The 21323-nt window shown below is 40.7% G+C and overlaps 1 protein-coding gene across 3 annotated transcripts in view; it reads left to right on the forward strand.

The window, feature by feature from the left end:
• The window catches only part of LOC126291983 (zinc finger protein 501-like), a 128138-nt gene that overhangs the window by 52663 nt on the left and 54152 nt on the right, over window positions 1-21323 (forward strand). For all 3 annotated transcript variants that reach the window (XM_049985742.1, XM_049985740.1, XM_049985741.1), the window contains exons 6-7: window positions 5598-5666; window positions 14469-14570. In XM_049985742.1, coding sequence (XP_049841699.1) covers window positions 5598-5666; window positions 14469-14570 — 171 coding nt within the window. The remainder of the gene's footprint in view (window positions 1-5597; window positions 5667-14468; window positions 14571-21323) is intronic.

Genomic DNA, 21323 nt, shown 5'->3' on the forward strand with positions numbered 1-21323 from the left:
AGATCTCGTACACCTATCATTATCTGGACTGGACGGAGAGTTGTGCAATTGGAAACTAAATTTGTGTGCACACTATACAGGGCCATCTACATGGGTGACAACCTCATATGGGTAATGCACACTGGAGCCATTTAGGGGGGAACCCTGCAGTTCTCAACACTATGGCATAAGTCCAGGACGTCTCTTGGTGCAAGCCATCCGCTTGACTCAGAATCAGGGGGCTATGATTGGCTCTGGGAACAATGTTGCAAATTGTGAGCTTTGTCAAAGCTCCATGGGTAAGTCTATTGGCTGTTCAGGCAGCCACTGAGGAAACACAGTTCAGCCAATTTGTTTTTGTCACACAAGGAGGAACGAATAAGCCTGTCATATGGGCTCTGACGTCCTACTTAGATCATACCATTGTCTGGCAGAGAAGATTGAGAATTCTAATCTTCTCCACCAGTCACTGGAATGATCTAAGTAGGACTTCAGAGCCCAGAAGACAGGCGTTATTCGTTCATCCTTGTGCCACGGTATCAAGTTGGCTTCTCTGTGCCCCCTGAGAAACAGCTGTAACAGCATCTTAAACATGTTGGATGTGGTCCTCACACACACACACACACACACACACACACACACACACACACACACATTGAGTGCGCCTCGTGTTTCTTCCCACACATTGCTGTCATTTCCTTAAGGGATACCATTATTTGTCATACATTTGAATTGCTGACAATAAGTAAACTCCTACCGTTTTGTGTTTGCTTCCTCGTCTCAGGAAACAGCATGTTTCCTAACAGGTGAAGTGTGCCTCACTGGCTCAGATTCGGTTTCAGTGGAAGATAGCGCCTCACATTTGTTGATTAGTGGGATGAGTATAGCACCCTGTGTTCATTTGTTAAGAACGACATTTCATTCAAACTGGAGATACACAGCAGTGGTGTGTTATTAAAATATTTATTTTCCAGAATAATCACCAGCCACTATCAGATCATAAAACAGATGTCATTGTTCAATCCCATCATTGTGGAAACCACATTGGCAAATTAGTGTGATCTTCGTATCCCCTGCAGGATGTCTAGCTCTACCATTGGCGTGCTGCTCACATTTGTAATGTTTGTCATCTGTAGGGCCTTGTCTGGGCAAAAGGTGTGTCCATTGGTTAACAGGCAATTGCATTATTTGGGACAAATGGTTTTACAGATGCTTCCTGATTTATTGATTTCTGCTGCTTCCTGTGGTTTTATTTTTTGATAACAGTGTAATAAAGTGTAACTGAAAATTAAGTAGAATTATTTTTTTGTTCAATTTGTCACCGTCTGAGTCACTGTCTTGTTTTCAGATGATTCAGCTGAACTTCCACCAGTTTCTTGCACTAGTTTTGAAAACAGTTTGTTTGGTTCATCTAAGGATATCTGAAAGATCCAATGTAATAGTAACATGTGGATGCAGAATTGGAGAGTATTTTATTTTGCACTTGAGAGATGCCTTGTTCTATGCCTGACTTCAACAAGTTAGCTACAAAGTACAAGTATCTCTTGCTGGCATGCTCAGACAGCTGCAGTTTGACATACAGTTTCAGTAGATGTGATTATATTTCCCATATTTATTATTACCTGCAAATATGCCCATTAGACTGTGCAGAGCACTTAGAAGTGGCCATTTGCCTTCCTTTCTGCCCATATTTCTTTCATTCACTTCTGTGTGTTTCCTTCCTCTCTTGGAATTTTGTTGTTTCAGTCTTTTCCTTTGGGTTTTCCTATATTTCTTTATTTATTTATTCATGCAACGATCATGTCAGATTGTTATGGATTTGTCATAATAACATAATGAAAACAGATAGATCAAATATATGTACACACAGAATATGTAGGTGTACTTTATGAGAATAGGACAGGTGGTTGGTTATGACCTTGCTGAAAGAACTGTCCTGGCATTTGTGTGAAATGATTTAGGAAAATTATGGAAAACCAAAATCACAATCTCTGGACAGAGCAAACTCAATCATCCTGAATATGAGGCCAGTCTCTTACAACTAGAGTGCCTCATTCAGTTCATCCCTGTTGTACATTGCTGTTTTGATCATACTCAATTTGCACAAGTTAATACGAAACATAGTTTTGCACTGCATCACTGTGCACACCAATTGGTCGGGCAACATGCTGCCATGTCCATTGCAATCCATTCAGTCTGACTGGAAAGTCGATTCCAGGCCCTTAAAGGTGCTTCATGCAAATGGAAGTCTCCATTTTCTCCTGTCACCATGTTGGATATCTGGAAAATTGAAATAAAAATCCCCTTTTTGTAATAAAGTATATAGAACAGTATATGAAAACTACAGGAATAATAAACTATGTGCCGACTGAGACTCGAACTCGGGACCTTTGCCTTTTGCGGGCAAGTGCCCTACCAACTTAGCTACCCAAGCACGACTCACACCCCGTCCTCACAGCTTCACTCCTGCCAGTATCTCGTCTCCTACCTTCCAAACTTCACAGAAGCTCTCCTGCGGACCTTGCGGAAGTAGCACTCCTGAGAGAAAGGATATTGCGGAGACATGGTTTAGCCACAGCCTTGGGGATGTTTCCAGAATGGCTTCACTACTGCCTGTATCTCGTCTCCTCCTTCCAAACTTTACAGAAGCTGTGAGGACGGGGTGTGAGTCATGCTTGGGTAGCTCAGTTGGTAGAGCACTTGCTCACGAAAGGCAAAGGTCCCGAGTTCGAGTCTCGGTCCGGCACACAGTTTTAATCTGCCAGGAAGTTTCATATCAGCACACACTCTGCTGCAGAGTGAGAATCTCATTCTACTATGCACAGCTTGTAAGATCTTCACAAATATACTGAATAAAAGGATACAAAAGTGTGCATAAAGCTTACTCTGGGAACATCAGTGTGGCTTCTCACCAGTCAGAGTAACAACTAATCAAATATTTGTGATCAGAAAAATGATGGAAAAATTATGTGATATAATATGCATATGCACTTCCTATTGATTGATTTCAAACAAGTCTTTGTCAGCATAATTCACCAAGAATTATACCGAAGGGTGCATTTGCAGTCAGTAACGTGAGTGGTAGCCAGCTACTTCCATCCGGCAAGGAGATGCTCATGCGGGCACGCTACAATGCTGATAACAGGTCAGAGGATGGGTGGCAGCCTAGTTAGTCCATGGCAGTGGTGTCACCGTGTAGTGCCCCAGTGGTGTTTGACTGGGGGAATGGCCTCAAGTTGTGACTTGATCCCCCAAGCTTCTACTGTGGTGCCACGGTGACTGCTGTGTGTGGGACATGAGCCACAGCACCTCAGCATTAGTCTTGTTGGTCAGCTCGAATGACAGGTTAGCAGCACTGAGGCTCCAAAGCTCGTGAGGAAGTTGGTGCCTGCAGAGGCCGGCCCGACCAGACCTCGAACCCATAGCTACTGCCAGTGATGCGCAATCATTTCATTGTTAGGCTCAACCCTGGTGTTGTGTAGGTGCAGTGCAGCTCATTCATCTTGCAGTCCTTCTGTGTACATTTAATTTGACCCACATGTTGCGACACTGCAGGTTCTGGCCTGCAGCTGCAATTGCAGTACTTCATGGTAATTTTCTAGCCACTTCTTCTTAATTTCACTAAAACAATATCATTTTCATAATATTGTTACATTCCATCCTGGATTTTCCATTCTTTAATTTCACTAAATAGTGGATAGCAGCACTACAGTACAGAGTATTGAGATAAGATGGTATACATGGTAAAGTGGTAAAGCTAATCAGAGACAACAATATTAGAAAAAGGATAAATTGATACTCACCAGAATGCATGTAGGTCTGAGCTGCAGGGATGGCGGTTATGTGTAAATCTGGTGTGCTTGCTTGTATGAATGTGTGTGTATCTTTTTTTCTGTAGAAGGCTTTGGCTGGAAGCTAAATGTGTAATGGTATTTTCATTGTGCATGACTGCAACTCAATGTGTCATCTTTACAGTGAGTAGCAATTTATTCTTTTCCTAATATTGTTGATATTGCAACCTGGAGTTTCCATTGTTTAATCAGATTGACAGTGATAGAGACAAGAGCAAAAGTATAGACATTCGGTAGGACAAGGGAAAGCTTTGTGTTTAATAAAGGAGTGTGGCAGAGTGATAGCCTCTCCACTGCCTTATTCAATGTAGCACTGCCTGGTGTAGTAAACAAAATCAATAAAAGAAGCATCATATTAATGAAAGACAACCAGTTACATGCATTTGCTGAGGACATTGCAGTAGTATGGCAACACACTTAAAGAAACATACTTGGCAGAGGAAACAGGAACATTAAAAGTCAGCCTCAGAGTAAATGAAAATGCAATAAAATCTGTGGCACTGCACACTCTGAATCCACAAGAACCCTTGAAAATCTAAAAATAAATGGGACATTTCTCAAGGGAATGTCCTCTTTGTTACCTGGCAGCCTTAATATCAGTGGATAACAGTGTTGTAAAGGCTACAAGCAGGAAACAGAACTTACTTTGCAAATCTACAGGTCTTCAGCACAGTAACTGCTAGAACAATGAAACTTGTAGTGCAGAACTCCATAGTTCACCCAGTTGTCACATATGGGTCAGAAGTATGGATACAGACAAAAGATAACAAATAGCTTAAGAACCTTTGAGCAAAAAGTGCTATGCAAAATTTATGGTCCAATAAGAGAAGAAGAAGGCCTGAGGATATGCTAGAACACTAGGCTATAAACACAACGAATATGACAGCTAGGACACATGAAGAGAATGACAGAGATTAGAATACAGAAGAAAATGATGGATGGTGTGATCCATGCTACTAGAAGGAGAGAGAGACCTGGAAGAAAGGAGTTGATGATATGATAGATGATGTCACTAATATGGGAGTCAAGCGGTGGAAACGAGTTGCAAAAATGAAGTGTGGATGAAAACAGTAGTAGAATCCAAGGATCATCAAAGGCTGTAATGCTGCAGCAGCTTAAAAAAGAAGAAGAAGAAATGGAATTCCAAACTGGCTTTTGTTCCGTGATTATATATCCGTATCTTTAAACAGTTCTTTACAGTGAGCATTACTACTACTTTAAGTTGTTATTGTTGCAGTCCTTTTTTTGCGGTTTGAAAATTGTGTTGAAGTTTTGAGCCTCTGATCCAAAGAAAAGATTTCCATTGCTAAGAAGTGAGTGTATGTATGAATACTACATCATCCCAAGACATCAGCTGTTACAAACAATTGAGAGAATCCTAAGAGCGTAATGTATTTATGATATTCTTTCTGCCAGTATCTTCATATGTTCATTCCACGGTAGCTGACATCTGTGTTCCTCCATAAATAGTTTGTGGTACAATCTGTATCATTTTGCTAAATGTGACGGATTTGTTTCATCCCTTATACTGAAGTTTATGCTTTTTTGTTTGTGTTCAGTAAGAGATATAATATTAAAACTCCCATTTGGTAGTCCCCACACCTACCAAAGAACTATTGTTTGCAAATTGCACCAAATTACATAGTGCTGTTTCTGTACTTGTCATTTGCTGCCCATTGTAGAAAGAGAAAGAAATTGTGTGGTGGTTCATGACATTGCTTAAGCATGTATGTGGACAGAAGAGTAACTAGGTGTACTTTTTTTCAGTGTCTGCAGGAGTGGGAGGTGCCAGATGGCCAGGATAGTACGCAGGATCCACTAAGCATAACTAAAGAGGTGAGTGCATCTTTACTTTTGTATTCTTCTTATGTTGCTGTAGATAACAGCATTACATAAAATGGAATAATAATTTATTTATTCATCCCCCATTGAATAATGCAAAATGTGTTTTATATTTTGAGCATATATTAGAAATCATGTCATAACTTGGTGGAAACAATTAGAAGAACACAATATATATGAATTTCTGATGAATTATATGGTGATATTATTACACACACACACACACACACACACACACACACACACCTCAGGAAGCACACATGACCACTGTCTCTGGCTGCCATGACCAGACTGTGAGCAGCTGTGCATGATGGGAGAAGCAATGTTTCTGGTGGGGGTAAGGAGGAGGCTGGAGCAGGGAGGGAGAAGGATAGCAGGGTAGGGGTGGGGCACGGGAAAGTGCTGCTTGTGGAAGCATACAGGGATGAGGTGGAGAGAGGGTAGGGTAGGTAGGTGCATTTGGGAGGTTGGTGGTTAGACTTTTTTTTTTTTGGGGGGGGGGGGGGGGCAGTGGAAAATGAGAGAAGTAAAGAGACTGTGGGTGCACTGGTGGAATAAAAGGCTGTGCAGTGGGAACAGGGAAGGGGAGAATTGGGTGAAGGACAATGACTAATGAAGGTTGAGGCTAGGAGGGTTACAGGAACATAGGGGTATGTTACATGTAGAGTTCCCACCTGCGGAATTCAGGAAAGCTGGTGTTGGTGGTAAGGATCCAGATGGCACAGGCTGTGAAGCAGTCATTAAAATGAATTATGTTGTTTTGAGCAACATGCTCAGCAACTTGGTTGTCCATCTGTTTATTAGCCACAGTTTGTCGATAGCCTCCATGAGGACAGACAGCTTGTGGTTTGCTGTGGCCTTGTAGAATACGGCACAGTGGTTGCTGCTTAGCTCGTAGCTTACATAATTGGTTTCACAGGTAGCCATGCCTTTGACTGGATAGGTGATGGTAGTGAAGAGGTGGTGTGGGGGGGGGGGGGGATGTATGGCACAGGTCTTGCATCTAAGTTCCCAATCCAGCACTACACAGCCCTCTATTCCACCAATACCCCCCACAGCCTTTTTATTTCTACCCTTCTCCGCTGCCCCCACCCCCTTGCCTCCCCACCCCCACCCACTTGCCTCCACACCCCCACCCCCACTCCCATCCCCACCCCACCCCACCCTTCTTTTAACCTGACTGCACTTAGCTGCCCTACCCGCTCTCCACATCATCCCTGCCATTTGAATGACGAAAATAAACATTTTCCTTATGCCAGGCACACCCGATGAAAGAAAAATTAATACTTTCAAGCAAGTCACAGTAATTTACCACTACTATTTAGAAAGAATTGTGGTGAGGTAAGAAATGGTGCTGGCTATTGCTCTGTGTGTTGTACTGCATACTGAGCATATTTAAAGCAACCATAAAATGTGCTGATGCAAACTGATAATGCGCAAATGAGTGAAATTTAAGAATACTGTTCTCCTAATGAATCACAAATAACAAGGAGCTATTGGAAATTGTATTGTCTGACAATTTCCTTAAAAATATGTTCCACAGTCAAAAAAATTCCTTAGTGAGGGTGACATTTGTTGTTCCAGGTGGGATCTGAATTATATCACTAGACATGGCCTGCACCTCAACAGGTATGGAAAGGGGAGGTTGGCAAAGCTTATAGGTGACGGCATAGGTGGGGATGGTGGGATCACTCATGGGAAAATTCCAGCAGTTGTGGGTGTTAGAGCTGTACCTTTTTTAGATTGAAGTCAGCTGATAGGTGTTCCTGCTTAGGGGAAGTCTCTCTAACAAAGAAACTACTTTCGACAAAGCTTAGGTATCCGATTAATGAGGGAATTAGTATATTTCATCAAAATATACAGGGTATTAAAGATAAAGTCAGTGAACTGCTTATAGATGTTGACTCTGAAATTATTGGTATATCTGAACACTTCTTAAATAAGGAGATAATTCAGAGGCTTCCTTTACCAGGATACAGGTTGACTGGCAGCTTTTCTAGGAGCTCTTTGCGGTGTGGGGGAGTAGCCATGTATGTGAAAAATGGTATCGCATTTGAGTCAATTGATGTTTCAAAGTACTGCACTGAAAAGGTGTTTGAATGTTGTGCAGGTGTGGTTAAATTTAGTGGAGCTAAACTTCTTACTGTTGTTATTTATAGATCCCCAGACTCTGAGTTCACAACATTTTTGCTAAAGCTAGAGGAGGTTCTTGGTTCACTTTATAGGAAATACAAAAAGTTAGTTATATGTGGTGACTTCAATCTTAATTGTATAAGTGATTGTGCCAGGAAAAGGATGCTGGTAGAACTCCTTAATTCATATAATCTTATGCAAACTGTATTCTTTCCAATGAGAGTGCAAGGGAACAGTAGAACAACCATAGACAATATTTTTGTTCATTCCTCATTACTAGAAGGGCATTCTATTAGCAAAAAGCTGAATGGCCTTTCAGATCATGATGCACAAATTTTAACTCTAAAAGATTTTTGTGCTGCATCACGTGTTAAATGTAGTCATCAGCTGTTTAGGAAAGCAGATTCAGTTGCTGTAGAGACATTTGTAAACCTCATCAAGGAACAAGAGTGGCAAGATGTTTATAGTGCTGATACAGTAGACGATAAATATAATGCTTTTCTCAAGACTTTTCTCATGCTCTTTGAAAGTTGCTTTCCATTAGAACGTTCAAAACAGGGTACTAGCACAAACAGGCAGCCTCGGTGGCTGACTAGAGGGATAAGAATACCTTGTAGAACAAAGTGGCAATTATATCAAAACGTTAGAAACAGTCACAATCTAAATGCAGCAGCCCATTACAAACAGTATTGTAAGGTGCTTAAAAAAGTTATTAGGAAGGCAAAAAGTATGTGGTATGCAGATAGAATAGCTAAGTCTCAGGATAAAATTAAAACCATATGGTCAATCGTAAAGGAAGTGGCTGGTCTGCTGTGACAGGTAGAGGATATAGAATCAGTGTGTAGTGGGAATGTCCATGTTACTGATAAGTCGCATATATGTACAGTATTTAATAATCACTTTCTGAATATAGCAGGTGAACCAAATAGAAACCTAGTCCCAACAGGGAATCATATAGCGCTCTTAGAAAAAAGTGTTGCGAGACTGTTACCTGAAATGCTCCTCCATAATACTGACAAGAGGGAGATTCAGTTAATAATTAAATCACTAAAGGCCAAGAACTCTCATGGATATGACGGGGTATCTAGCAGAATACAGAAGTTTTGTTCCATGTATGTTAGCCCAGTACTTAGCCATATCTGTAACTTTTCCTTTAGGAGTGGTCGGTTTACTGACCGATTAAAGTACTCGGTAGTGAAGCCACTTTATAAAAAGGGAGACAGGGATAATATTGACAATTATAGACCTATTTCTATGCCATCGGTGTTTGCTGAAGTTATTGAGAAGGTTGTATATACAAGGTTACTGGAGTATTTAAATTCACATAATTTGCTGTCAAATGTACAGTTTGGTTTTAGAAATGGCTTAACAACTGAAAATGCTATATTCTCTTTCCTCCGTTTTTTTGACGGATTAAATAAAAGGTTGTGAACATTAGGTGTTTTCTTTGATTTAACGAAGGCTTTTGACTGTGTTGACCACAAAATATTACTGCAGAAGTTGGACCATTATGGAGTAAGGGGAGTAGCTTACAATTGGTTCACCTCTACTTTAAGAACAGAAAGCAGAAGGTAATTCTCTGCAATATTGAGAGTGGTAGTGATGTTCCATTCTCACGCACGGGTTCCCGGGTTCGATTCCCAGCGGGGTCAGGGATTTTCTCTGCCTCGTGATGGCTGGGTGTTGTGTGCTGTCCTTAGGTTAGTTAGGTTTAATAGTTCTAAGTTCTAGGGGACTGATGACCATAGATGTTAAGTCCCATAGTGCTCAGAGCCATTTGAACCTTTCTTCTTTTTTTAATGATGTTCAGTCCCAATGGGGCACTGATAAGTGGGGGGGTTCCCCAAGGGTTGGTGCTGGGGCCACTGCTATTTCTTATTTATATAAATTATATGCCTTTCAGTATTACAGGTGATTCAAAAATATTTCTGTTTGCTGATGGCACCAGCTTGGTAGTGAAGGATCTTGTGTGTAATATTGAAACATTATCAAATAATGTAGTTCATGAAATAAGTTCGTGGCTTGTGGAAAATAATTTGATGCTAAATCACAGTAAGACTCAGTTTTTACAATTTCTAACTCACAATTCAACAAGAACTGATATTTTAATCAGACAGAATGGGCATATTATAAGTGAGACAGAACAGTTCAAGTTCCTAGGAGTTCGGATAGGTAGTAAGCTGTTGTGGAAAGCCCATGTCAGGATCTTGTTCAGAAACTAAATGCCACTTTATTTACCATTAGATCAGTATTTGAAATAAGTGACATTTCAACACGAAAAGTAGTCTACTTAGCATATTTTCATACGCTTATGTCATATGGTATTATTTTTTGGGGTAATTTTTCTGATTCAAAAAGGGTATTTTTGGCTCAAAAACATGTTGTTCGAGCTATGTGTGGTGTAAGTTCGAAAACCTCTTGTCGACCCCTATTCAATAGTCTGGAAATTTTGACATTGCCTTCACAGTATATATTTTCTTTAATGTCATTTGTTGTTAGCAATATTAGCTTATTCCCAAGAGTTAGCAGCTTTCACTCAGTTAATACTAGGCAGGAATCAAATCTGCATGTGGAATGCACTTCCTTGACTCTTGTGCAGAAAGGAGTGCAGTATTCTGCTGCATCCATTTTCAATAAGCTGCCACAAGAACTCAAAAATCTTAGCAGTAGCCCAAACACTTTTAAGTCTAAACTAAAGAGTTTCCTCATGGCTCACTCCTTCAATAAGCTGCCACAAGAACTCAAAAATCTTAGCAGTAGCCCAAACACTTTTAAGTCTAAACTAAAGAGTTTCCTCATGGCTCACTCCTTCTATTCTGTCGAGGAGCTCTTGGAAGTGCTAAAAAATTAAGCAAATTCCAGTGTTACATTCTTGATTTTCTTTATTTAAACTAACGACTTGTCACCTGAATATGTTTCTTATATTTCATTTTATCTGTTTGTACAATCTACAACTGAATATGTTTCTTATATTTCATTTTATCTGTTTCTACAATTGTGTTATAATTTCATGTATTGACTCGTTCCATGACCATGGAGAATTCTTCTTAATGTGGTCCCACGGAAAAATAAATAAGTAAATAAATAAATCAACAGTCTTTTTGTTGCCCTCTTTAAAGCCAGTGGTTTCATTATGTCCAGGATAAGAGCACAACAAAAGCAGTGAATTAATTTCTGCCTCTGACTAGATGAAACTTACTTTTCCTTCTTTCTTTCTTAAATTTATTTTGATAGGTCGATTATAAGATTTCTGCCACTAAACAGTCCTTTTTTAAATATTTGGTTGTAACGTACTCAAAGCTGCAGAAACACTAGTTCACTCATACTTGTCACTGTCACTGTTGTATGTGAATGTACCGTACCATTCATCTTTTTTCACCTTGAAATGATAAAGTATGTTATACTCACAGTTCTTTCATGAGACCTTCCTGATCAGCATTAGATGCAGCACATGTGGGGTAACAGCAATGTTCGTCTTCATGTCAGCTATGAATTATCCATGCAGTAGCTGCACATGGACCAGACAGTCCGCACAGATATATTTTTTCACTTTCTTCACATCCCTTTGGGCCTAGAAATCACATGACCTGAGTGCCTCCCTGTTGTCAGCAGTACTGCATTATTCCTTTGTTTCGTTTTGACTAGAACAGCGGCGGTGAAATGTTCAAAAATTGCAGACTGATAGGCACATCTGAGCAGCATTCGATTTAATTTGCATTGTTGACTTTGGGAGAAACAGTAAAATGGGAGCCATTATAATGAATTTGTACACTAATCTTGAGGGGTTTCATATTATCGTGGTATTACTTTCTGTTAGTTGTATTGTTTTGCTAGGGACAGATCATTAATTGTTTTATTTATATATTTTTGTAGAATGAAATTGCCACTTTAATACACGAAGCCAAGCAAGCGTCCAAAGCATTCAAATTTGCCTTCAGAAAAATCTTGTACTCTTGTACCATTTATTACTAAGAAAGGCAAAAATATTGTACCTGTATCCAGTCTGCTCCATGAATACATTGTTGATGAAGATACAGAAAAGGCAAAAATTGTAGTTATGTACAATGAGACGAAAGGATGTGTATACATGTGCGACAGTTGTGTGCTGTCTATAGTTTCCCAAGACACACTTGATGATTGCCTGTGGCTATATGTTTTATCCCATACTGAATGTTGGAGGTATCAGTTCTTTAGTAAATCATCTGCTGCCTTGTCAGTTTGTTTCGGAATGGATGGAAGTCTGAGCCACTATTAAAATTTAAACATAGTATACTATATAGTCACAATTATTTTGTTGATTTTTACGTATGAGTCTACTTTTGTCTCCGTGCAAACTGACAGTCCGCATTGACTACTGATGGTACAAATCCTGGTGCGACTACTGCGAGTTTAATGGTATCTCCTGTACACTTTTACTTGAAGTAAACTTCATTGTCTCATAATTTCTGATACCATATAATTTCTTGAATCCACTTAACCAGGTCTAAGAAGACTTGAAATCACCAGTGTTCGTCTCAGTTGTGATTTGGAGGGCCCAGTCTCATAGATTTCCATTGGTAAAAGTGCACCAGCTCTCAGCAGCAGCCGTACATGATTTGTATCTCTAGAAAACACACCTCTCTTGCCCCAAAAGAACTGTTGGTGATATTTTTTATTCACGTTTATATGTTTATGTTGGCTATTAATTGTGGGAGGGGCGTAATGGGACTTTGTGGCCATCCTGAACAGTGAATCTTTTGAACAGCTCTTCTTTCACAGTTTTGCAAGTTTCATTTTGGTGTGTATTTATTGCTTTGTGTAAGTCTTCCTTTTATACAATTCACAGTCTGGTTTTACAAAGTGAAACTGGGTTTGCACACTGCTTAACATTAAGTGTCAAACACAACAATATTAATTCAGTTTTATCTCCAGTGTTAACGTGTACACTACTGCAAAAGCAACTGGTAATTATTATGAATGTTAAATTGGTTGCAAATGTGATGAATAGTAACTGTGGGCAGCTGTTTCAGAAAAACTATCAACAAGAACTGAAATTCACTTTACAAATTACAAGTGATCTGGGTTGTGTTATCTTGTTACCGATGTGTTGTCAACTGAGGATGTGTGCCTCCCACATTGTGCATGCACAGTCCGCTACAGCTGCAGTAGGGGTCGGCAGTTCTCCAACCATCTGGGAGAGCTAAAGGTTGCTCATAACATGGCTGTCAATCTATAAAACCAGAAGTAGTCCTTTGGACATGTTTCATCATTTTACATTGTCAAAAGCTTTCCCTAGATAGAGAAGTCCAGTCAATGTGTGTGATTCCATTCCCAAGCACAAAATCACAGCACAATGTCAAAATTGCGTCTCTGGTCCCTTTACCTTTCTTAAAGCCAAACTGGTCATCGTCTAACAGATCTTCAATTTTCTTTCCCGTTCTTCTGTGTGTTATTCTTGTGATTGGTTGTTAAAAGAATGAAAAATTAAATAGGTCCCAATCTGATTTCTGAATTTGTGAAGCTTAAGTGCCATGCTTAGTGGTTTTTGTGTTTATACAAGTGTACTACAAAAGTAGAAAGTTTGATTGATGCACCACATTGAAGATCTCCCAAATACATGTCATAGTTTGGTGGATTTTGTTGTGCAGTATTCTCAAGATGTCACTGAACAAAATTGTTATAGGAATGTCGAAAGTAGGATACTTTCGTATGATGTAAAATACAAGGCATTGGTCCTAATATGGGAAATGATTGATCATTTTAATGTTGTATGCAAACTTCAACACCGAGAAAAAAAACTAAAGATCCAGATTGAACATGAAATGACTGCCAATTACCAATATTAATAAACTGCTGTGCTCAGACATAGACATTTGTACATGCCTGTGGGGAAAATAGCAAATTTTACTATATTTTGTAGAAAATTTTCATGTTACTATTTATTTCATCTTCAATGGACAACTGCTGTTTAGATATTTTTTCTGTTCTTTCAGTTCTGTGCAGTGTGCAAAATTTACCAGGCAACCTTTGTCATGAAAACCCATCATTCATTTTTCTTTGGGCATTAACAAATTCTACTGCTGTTTCCCAGTTCTTTGATGTGAATACTATGTTCCAACATTGTGTAAGATGGACAACATTCCTATATGCTCACTTGCAGTGTGTATTGTTGTGCTGAGTGGGATGATGTGGAGTTGATGTTTTGTCTATTGTGAACACACCACCATTTCTGTGATGTGACATTGTATTCATGTCTATGTTAAAGCAGCTCTTGTTGTTATAATGCATTTCAATGGTAATGTCTGATAGTGTGTTGCAGTGGTCTTCAGTCCAATGACTGGATTGATGCAGTACTTCATGCCAGTGTGTCCGACACAAGCTTCCTCTTCTCTGAATAACTACTGCAACACACAACCGTTTGAACCTAATTATTCTGTTTCTGCCTTGGTCTCCCTCTGCAGTTCTTACCCCCAGCGTTTCCTTTCATTACCATATTGATGATACTCTATATTTGAGCCACCATCAGATATTCTGCAGCCCGAATAACACAACTCCTCCACCAATTTCAGTGTCTCATTTCCTGACCAAATTCTGTCAGCATCACCTGATTGTATTTGACTACCATGCATTATATTTATTTTACTTCCTTCATATTATGAAGTGTTCTTTTTTTAACTGTTCCAGGCATGTTCATCTTCTGAAGATTTTTCTGAACCTAGCCCATATGATACTGAGAAGGTGGAGGACGAGGAAGATGAGGAGGCCTTGAGTGAGGACAACTTAGAGGTGAGCCTTGTTCCCCATGAACTGTCCACCACTGGTGTGTTGCTGACAGCTTTGTAAAACAGAGGAACGTCAAGACTTATATCAAGTAGTTGTTTGCAGATTTGCTTGTGAACCTTCAGGCTAAAATAGTGGAGCCTTTTGATAACAAAAAAAAAAGCACCACCCAGTGCGTATATCTCTTTTATAGAGGTATACTTACCTTATGACTTATCTTAGAAGAAAGATTAAGGAAAGGCAAACCTACATTTCTAGCATTTGTAGACTTAGAGAAAGCTTTTGACAATGTTGACTGGAATACTCTCTTTCAAATTCTAAAGGTGGCAGGGGTAAAATACAGGGAGCGAAAGGCTATTTACAATTTGTACAGAAACCAGATGGCAGTTATAAGTCAAGGGGCATGAAAGGGAAGCAGTGGTTGGGAAGGGAGTGAGACAGGGTTGTAGCCTCTCCCCGATGTTATTCAATCTCTATATTGAGCAAGCAGTGAAGGAATCAAAAGAAAAATTCAGAGTAGGTATTAAAATCCATGGAGAAGAAATAAAAACTTTGAGATTCGCCGATGACATTGTAATTCTGTCAGAGACAGCAAAGGACTTGAAAGAGCACCTGAACGGAATGGACAGTGTCTTGAAAAGAGGGTATGAGATGAACATCAAAAAAAGCAAAACAAGGATAATGGAATGTAGTCGAATTAAGTCGGGTGATGCTGAAGGAATTAGATTAGGAAATGAGACACTTAAAGTAGTATAGGAGTTTTCTATTTGGGGAACAAAATAACTGATGATGGTCGAAGTAGAGAGGATATAAAATGTAGACTGGCAATGGCAAGGAAAGCGTTTCTGAAGAAGAGAAATTTGTTAACATCGAGTACAGATTTAAGTGTCAGGAAGTCGTTTCTTAAAGTATTTGTATGGAGTGTAGGCATGTATGGAAGTGAAACATGGATGATAAATAGTTTGGACAAGAAGAGAATAGGAGCTTTCGAAATGTGGTGCTACAGAAGAATGCTGAAGATTAGATGGGTAGATCACATAAGTAATGAGGAAGTATTGAATAGGATTGGGGAGAAGAGAAGTTTGTGGCACAACTTGACTAGAAGAAGGGATTGGTTGGTAGGACATGTTCTGAGGCATCAAGGGATCACCAGTCTAGTATTGGAGGGCAGTGTGGAGGGTAAAAATTGTAGAGGGAGACCAAGAGATGAATACACTAAGCAGACTCAGAAGGATGGAGGTTGCAGTAGGTACTGAGAGATGAAGAAGCTTGCACAGGATAGAGTAGCACGAAGAGCTGCATCAAACCAGTCGCAGGACTGAAGACCACAACAACAACAACAACAGAGGTATACACCACATATTTCCCATATTCTTATAATATTTGCTGTATTCTTACAGTACGCAGTATTTATTGAAACTAGAAAAAAAAAGGTCGGGAAAACATATTCATTGAAATATAAGGTGTTTTACTTGACTCTGGATTGATAATAACCAAACATGGCGGCACAGGACTGGCATTCGGGAGGATGGTGGTTGAAACCCATGTCCAGCCATCCTGATTTAGGTTTTCTGTGATTTTTCTAAATCACACTAGGCAAATGTCAGAATGGTTCCTTTTAAAGTAGATGGCCAATTTCCTTCCCCATACTTGACACAATCTGAGCTAGTGCTCCATCTGCAGTGACCTCAATGTTGACGTGATGTTAAACCAAATCTTTCTTCCTTTGTTCTGGAGTGATCAGTACTGTGTGGTGCAGGTTGTTTCCCTGTTTATGTTCACCGCACATTTAATATTGACTGTTCTTGGCTTGGTACTTACATGGGAATCTTACAGACTGGCATTTGTAGTGTTTTGTTTTGGTGTTGAATATGGTGTATTCAATGAAGATGTGACACTGTCTCTTTTTTTCCTCTCTCTCTCTTTTGGTCACATCTGTGGCCTCGTATACAAATATTAAAGTTTCCATTAAATTAAAATGTTGAAATAACCCTCTTTCCAAAACTATATAAAGTTCTTCAAGTTTTCAACACTATTGTGTAGTTTTTAGCCACTGCATTATCTCCTTTACTACATTTGAAAGTCAAGGGAAGGAAAGACGTCCAAAATTAAGTGTAATGTTGCTATTGAAAGATACTCACCTTTCCCTTGTTGAAAATGTGATGTTCGTGATCTAGCTAGGGTATGAATAGGTCCACAGGTTATTCACTGTGCCAGTAAAGATGCTATTTCTTAATATTCCTTCCTGATTCATTTCGTACTTGGCATAGTACATGAAGTAAAACACTAGATACAATTTTTAATAGAAAAGGGAACTATTTGTGCACAATTTCTTACAACAAAAGACATACTACGTGAGATGTGCCACATACAAGTGCTTGAAATGAGCTGAGACAAATAGTAACTGCAATCAAGCATCTGTGAAGTTTGGAAGGTAGGAGACGAGGTACTGGCAGAGTAGAAGCTGTGAGGACGGGTCGTGATTCATGCTTGGGTAGCTCAGATGGTAGAGCACTTGCCCGGGAAAGGCAAAGGTCCCAAGTCTCGGTCCGGAACACAGTTTTAATCTGCCAGGAAGTTTCATATCAGTGCACACTCTGTTGCAGAGTGAAAATCTCATTCTAGTCTCTTTTCTATCTGACTTTTGCATTTTTCAGCAGATTTCAGTTCATTGCCTGTAATGGTGTTTCCACACAATTAGTGATGAAAAATAAAGATATATATTTAATTAAAATGATCTGGTGTTTGTTAATGTTTTCATTTGTTAATAAAGATGGAATTTATGTAAAAAGAATTGCAAATAATGGAATTCAAACCAGAATTTCACACCATGCACTCAGCTAATGATGACTATATTAACACATCAGATATGTTTTATTATTTGCAGTGCTCAGACTCTACTAGTTTTCAAAGGCAATTTTTTCACCTTTGTTTTAGGTTTGTATCATACTGCCCTGTGAGATTAATGTACTGGTCCTGCACTTCAGAGTCAATAAATATGAAAAAAAAATCAAAGAATGTCAGTCTTTAAAGTCTCCTTCTCAGTCCTCTGATTGTAATGCTGTTATCAGACTGTAACCATCTCTTAAACAAGCCTAAGCCAGGGTCTGTTTGCATCAGAATAAGATTAGTGCTGCCTGTAGTAAGCTGCCAGTTATTAGACATACTGTCCACACAGATGTAAGTCGGACCCTTGAGCCAAGTGTAGTGCACGCTGATGTGCAAACGGTTTGCCCGCAGCTACCTGAGATTGCAACTGTGCATGTGCAACATCGCATCGAAAACATATGATGTGGATGGTGTGGAGTCTGTCATTTTGCTGCTGTTCGGCTCTTTCGTAGAGGCATTACTCCAGTCACTTCTGCAACATCAGCAGGTCCATACAGTCATGTCAGAACAGTTGTGCATGACACCGATGCAGGCTCAGCCACCAGTTGTTCCCCTGCCACCGTCCCTCCCACCCCCCCCCCCCCACCCCCACCCCGCCTTCCCTATGCTTCTGAGAGGGGGCTTTACTGACATTTTGTGACGTTACAGGTGGTCAACACAAAGCTCGGTGAGGCTCTTTTAATATTGTGGATAATCCCTTGAATTTATCACTGACTGTGCCTGTTAGGTCCTCTGCAACAACCAGCGTTGCTTTCTTCTAATGAGAAGTGTAGTTTGCTGTCCTGCTATCACCACAAGTGATGTGTACACATGTGCTCACTGCACATATTGAATTTACCAGTGTGGCAAACAACTGCTGAAATCGAATTGAGCTTGGGTGGCCGAGTTTCACAGCCTCAGTCATAAGTGTCAGTACGGCACAGCTAAGTATAAAGAATCTTATGCAGACACCCTGGTCAGAGATGCCATCATTCATTTGTACTCAGATAAGGAAGTACTTAGATGTGCCCTTCAGTTTGAGGACCCTACTTTAGAAGAGGTTCTGAATATTGCACAGTCATTTTTCGTCACCTGCACCACGGGCTGCAACTTGGAAGCTCTAAGTGATGTCATTGTTGCTTACAGTGTGCAGCCTAAGCACTTGGAGCCTGTGCACTGCGGAAGAGGAGGAGCCAAAGTATAAATGAGAAAATATGTCGTGGACAGCAGCAACAATGAATGCCACTTCCTTTGTGCCACTCTTGTTTCTTACAGCATGAGAGGCGGGCTACCCTGAGTGGGGGCCTCCTGACATAAAGGTAAAAAAGGAGGTCACATTGACAGCAGTGTGTGTCAGTATCTTTCACCTTTCAGCATGTATCAGTATCACTGGCTTATGTTTGGGGTAACTATTGTATCTGCAATCTTTCAACTTTTTTAGAACAGGGTATGTTCCTAGTTTTATTAATTATCTTGATAATATCGTCATAACAGGTGCTATCACAGAGGATCACCTATATATCCTTCATTCTTAGTTAACTGATCTACTTGCTGTGGGCCTCAAAAGTAATTTCCCTAAGTCTCACTTTTTCGAGCATTCCATTTTTTTATTTGGGTCATGAAATTTCCCGGCAGGGCATGTGCCCCACGGGAGAACGTGTCGCCGCCATTATGGCTTTGGCCTGTCCCCCTAATGTATGAGAACTCCAGGCATTCCTCAGCAGAGTGACATGCTATCTGAGTGGCTAAATCTCCCACCCTTTGCGTGTGTTATTTCAGAAAAAAAATGCTCCTGTTGTTTGGTCTGCAGTTGGTGAGCGTGCAACTGCAGGATTGTCTTTGCATCATGTCTTGCATCATTTCAACCCAGCAAGCATCTGGTCCTGATGACAGGCACATCCCAGTACGAGGTGGGGTAGTCATGGCACTGAACAGCCTATTGCCTTTGCGTGAGAAAAAACTCGACTCGGCTTGGCAACATTTTTCTCAGGCGGAAAAAGAAGCTCTTCCTGTTGTCTGTGTGTTATTGTAAAGTACAAAATGTCATTTCATTACTGACTGTAGCCCATCAGCGTCCTTACCAGACAAAGTGTCGTGCTGTGTTGTTGTCCCAATAGAATTATCAGATCCACTTTCATTCCATGTCACACTGTGCAATTGCAGCTACTCTGTCCTGGCTCCCTGTGCGCCCTGACCCCTCACTCGACTGGCAAGAACTGCTTTGTTTTCAACTAGATATGGAGGTGAGGCACACAGTAAATGCCTTGTTATCATCAGTTCCAGTTTTGCTTTTGTTATGGGGGTAGATGGGGTGCTCCTGCAGGTCGTATGCTCGATACAACATAGGTGGCTTGACTGTTCATTGGACATCCTGCAGAATTTTAATGCTTGGTGCTTTGCCCATCTCTTTCTTTGGTTGGCATTATTTTCCTGTCAGTGGAAGAATTTATTCCTCCTATTGTGGCTCCTGCACGTCTGCGATGGCAGGTCCTGCACTTATTACGTAAGGGTCACTGGGGAATCTCTTGCAAAAAATGGTTGGTGCACCACCTCATGTTTTGGGCTGACATCGATCGGGAGGTGGAACACTTACACAGTCTGCCACAAATGCAGACAGCATCGCGCAATGTTTTTTTGGCATAGCAGACCCCTGCACAGCCTTGGAAAAAGAGTCCACATTGAATTTGCTCGTGGTTTCTGACACTTTCTGACTGTTTGCAATTTATGCTTTATCTGTTTTCTTACATCACTCATTGTGTGTCTGCTACAGCAGACGTGAAGCCCTGCTGGAGGTATTCTCCACAAAGGGCTTGCCTCATACTCTGCCACGTGGTCCTCGGTTCATAGTGCAATCTTTCTTGGATTTTTCTGCAGGCAATGGCCTATGCCACACCATATCACCTACCTTCTGCCTACATTCGAATGGTGAGGCGGAATGCCTCGCTCAAATGTTGAAGAGGCTGATACGAGAATATGTAGGAGATTTCCTGGTCGGAGAGTGTCACATTTTTTAAGCACTTACAGAATCATGCCAACTGGGGCCGAGAGTCTCGCTTAACACCTTCACAGCCATCAACTGTGGACCCTGCTCACCGCCTCACTTCTGGGCATGTGTCCCCTCAGAAGCCCCTGTTTTGTCAACGTTTGCGCCCAACATGCCAGTGCCGGCCAGGGCTTTCAGATAGCACCATCACCAGATTCTGGCCGTCGTCCACATCTGGCACAGTCACACCTTCACAGTTTGCACCAAAGGCAACTTGTAACTCACCACCTGTTGCATCCAAGAATGGACAGAGCACCACCTCCTCAGGCTGTGGGTGCAATGCCTCATTCTCTGTCGGGCCTGGCTGCTGTGGGCCTGGTTGTGCCTGCATACCATGGCAGATAGGGCTTCATCAGCACTGGTGGCAGATTTGGTTCCTGCAGCTGGTGCAAGCATTCCTACAGTGCCTTTCGTATCTAACTTCTTGGACAATGAGGTGGCTAGTAATAATACAGTTAATTAGAGCACCATGCTAAGTAATAATCTATTTATTATAACAAAACTTATCTTTGTTGCCAGGCTCGGCTGTAGCTATGAACATGTTAGCAAATTGATAAAAGTTTAGGATGGCTGTACTGCTGCTTTACTACAGGCACTAGAAAATACATGTTCATAACACTTCTTGAAACATTTCTGATAGTCTGGTGCATAGGCACAGTTCACAGGAGACAGAAGTCTCTTCACTCCCCGATGTTTGACACGGGCTGTGTCACATCGAGTAGACAGCATGATGTCATTAGTCCAATTGCAACTTTATGGAAATGAGCAAACAGTACTGCCCTCCTAGTCTCTGGAGATGCTATTTTGTGGCAAAGGCACAGCGGTGGCACCTCGGACCTACATGAAGC

Source organism: Schistocerca gregaria, chromosome 9 (assembly GCF_023897955.1).
Source record: "Schistocerca gregaria isolate iqSchGreg1 chromosome 9, iqSchGreg1.2, whole genome shotgun sequence".
In the NCBI taxonomy this organism is placed as follows: domain Eukaryota; kingdom Metazoa; phylum Arthropoda; class Insecta; order Orthoptera; family Acrididae; genus Schistocerca; species Schistocerca gregaria.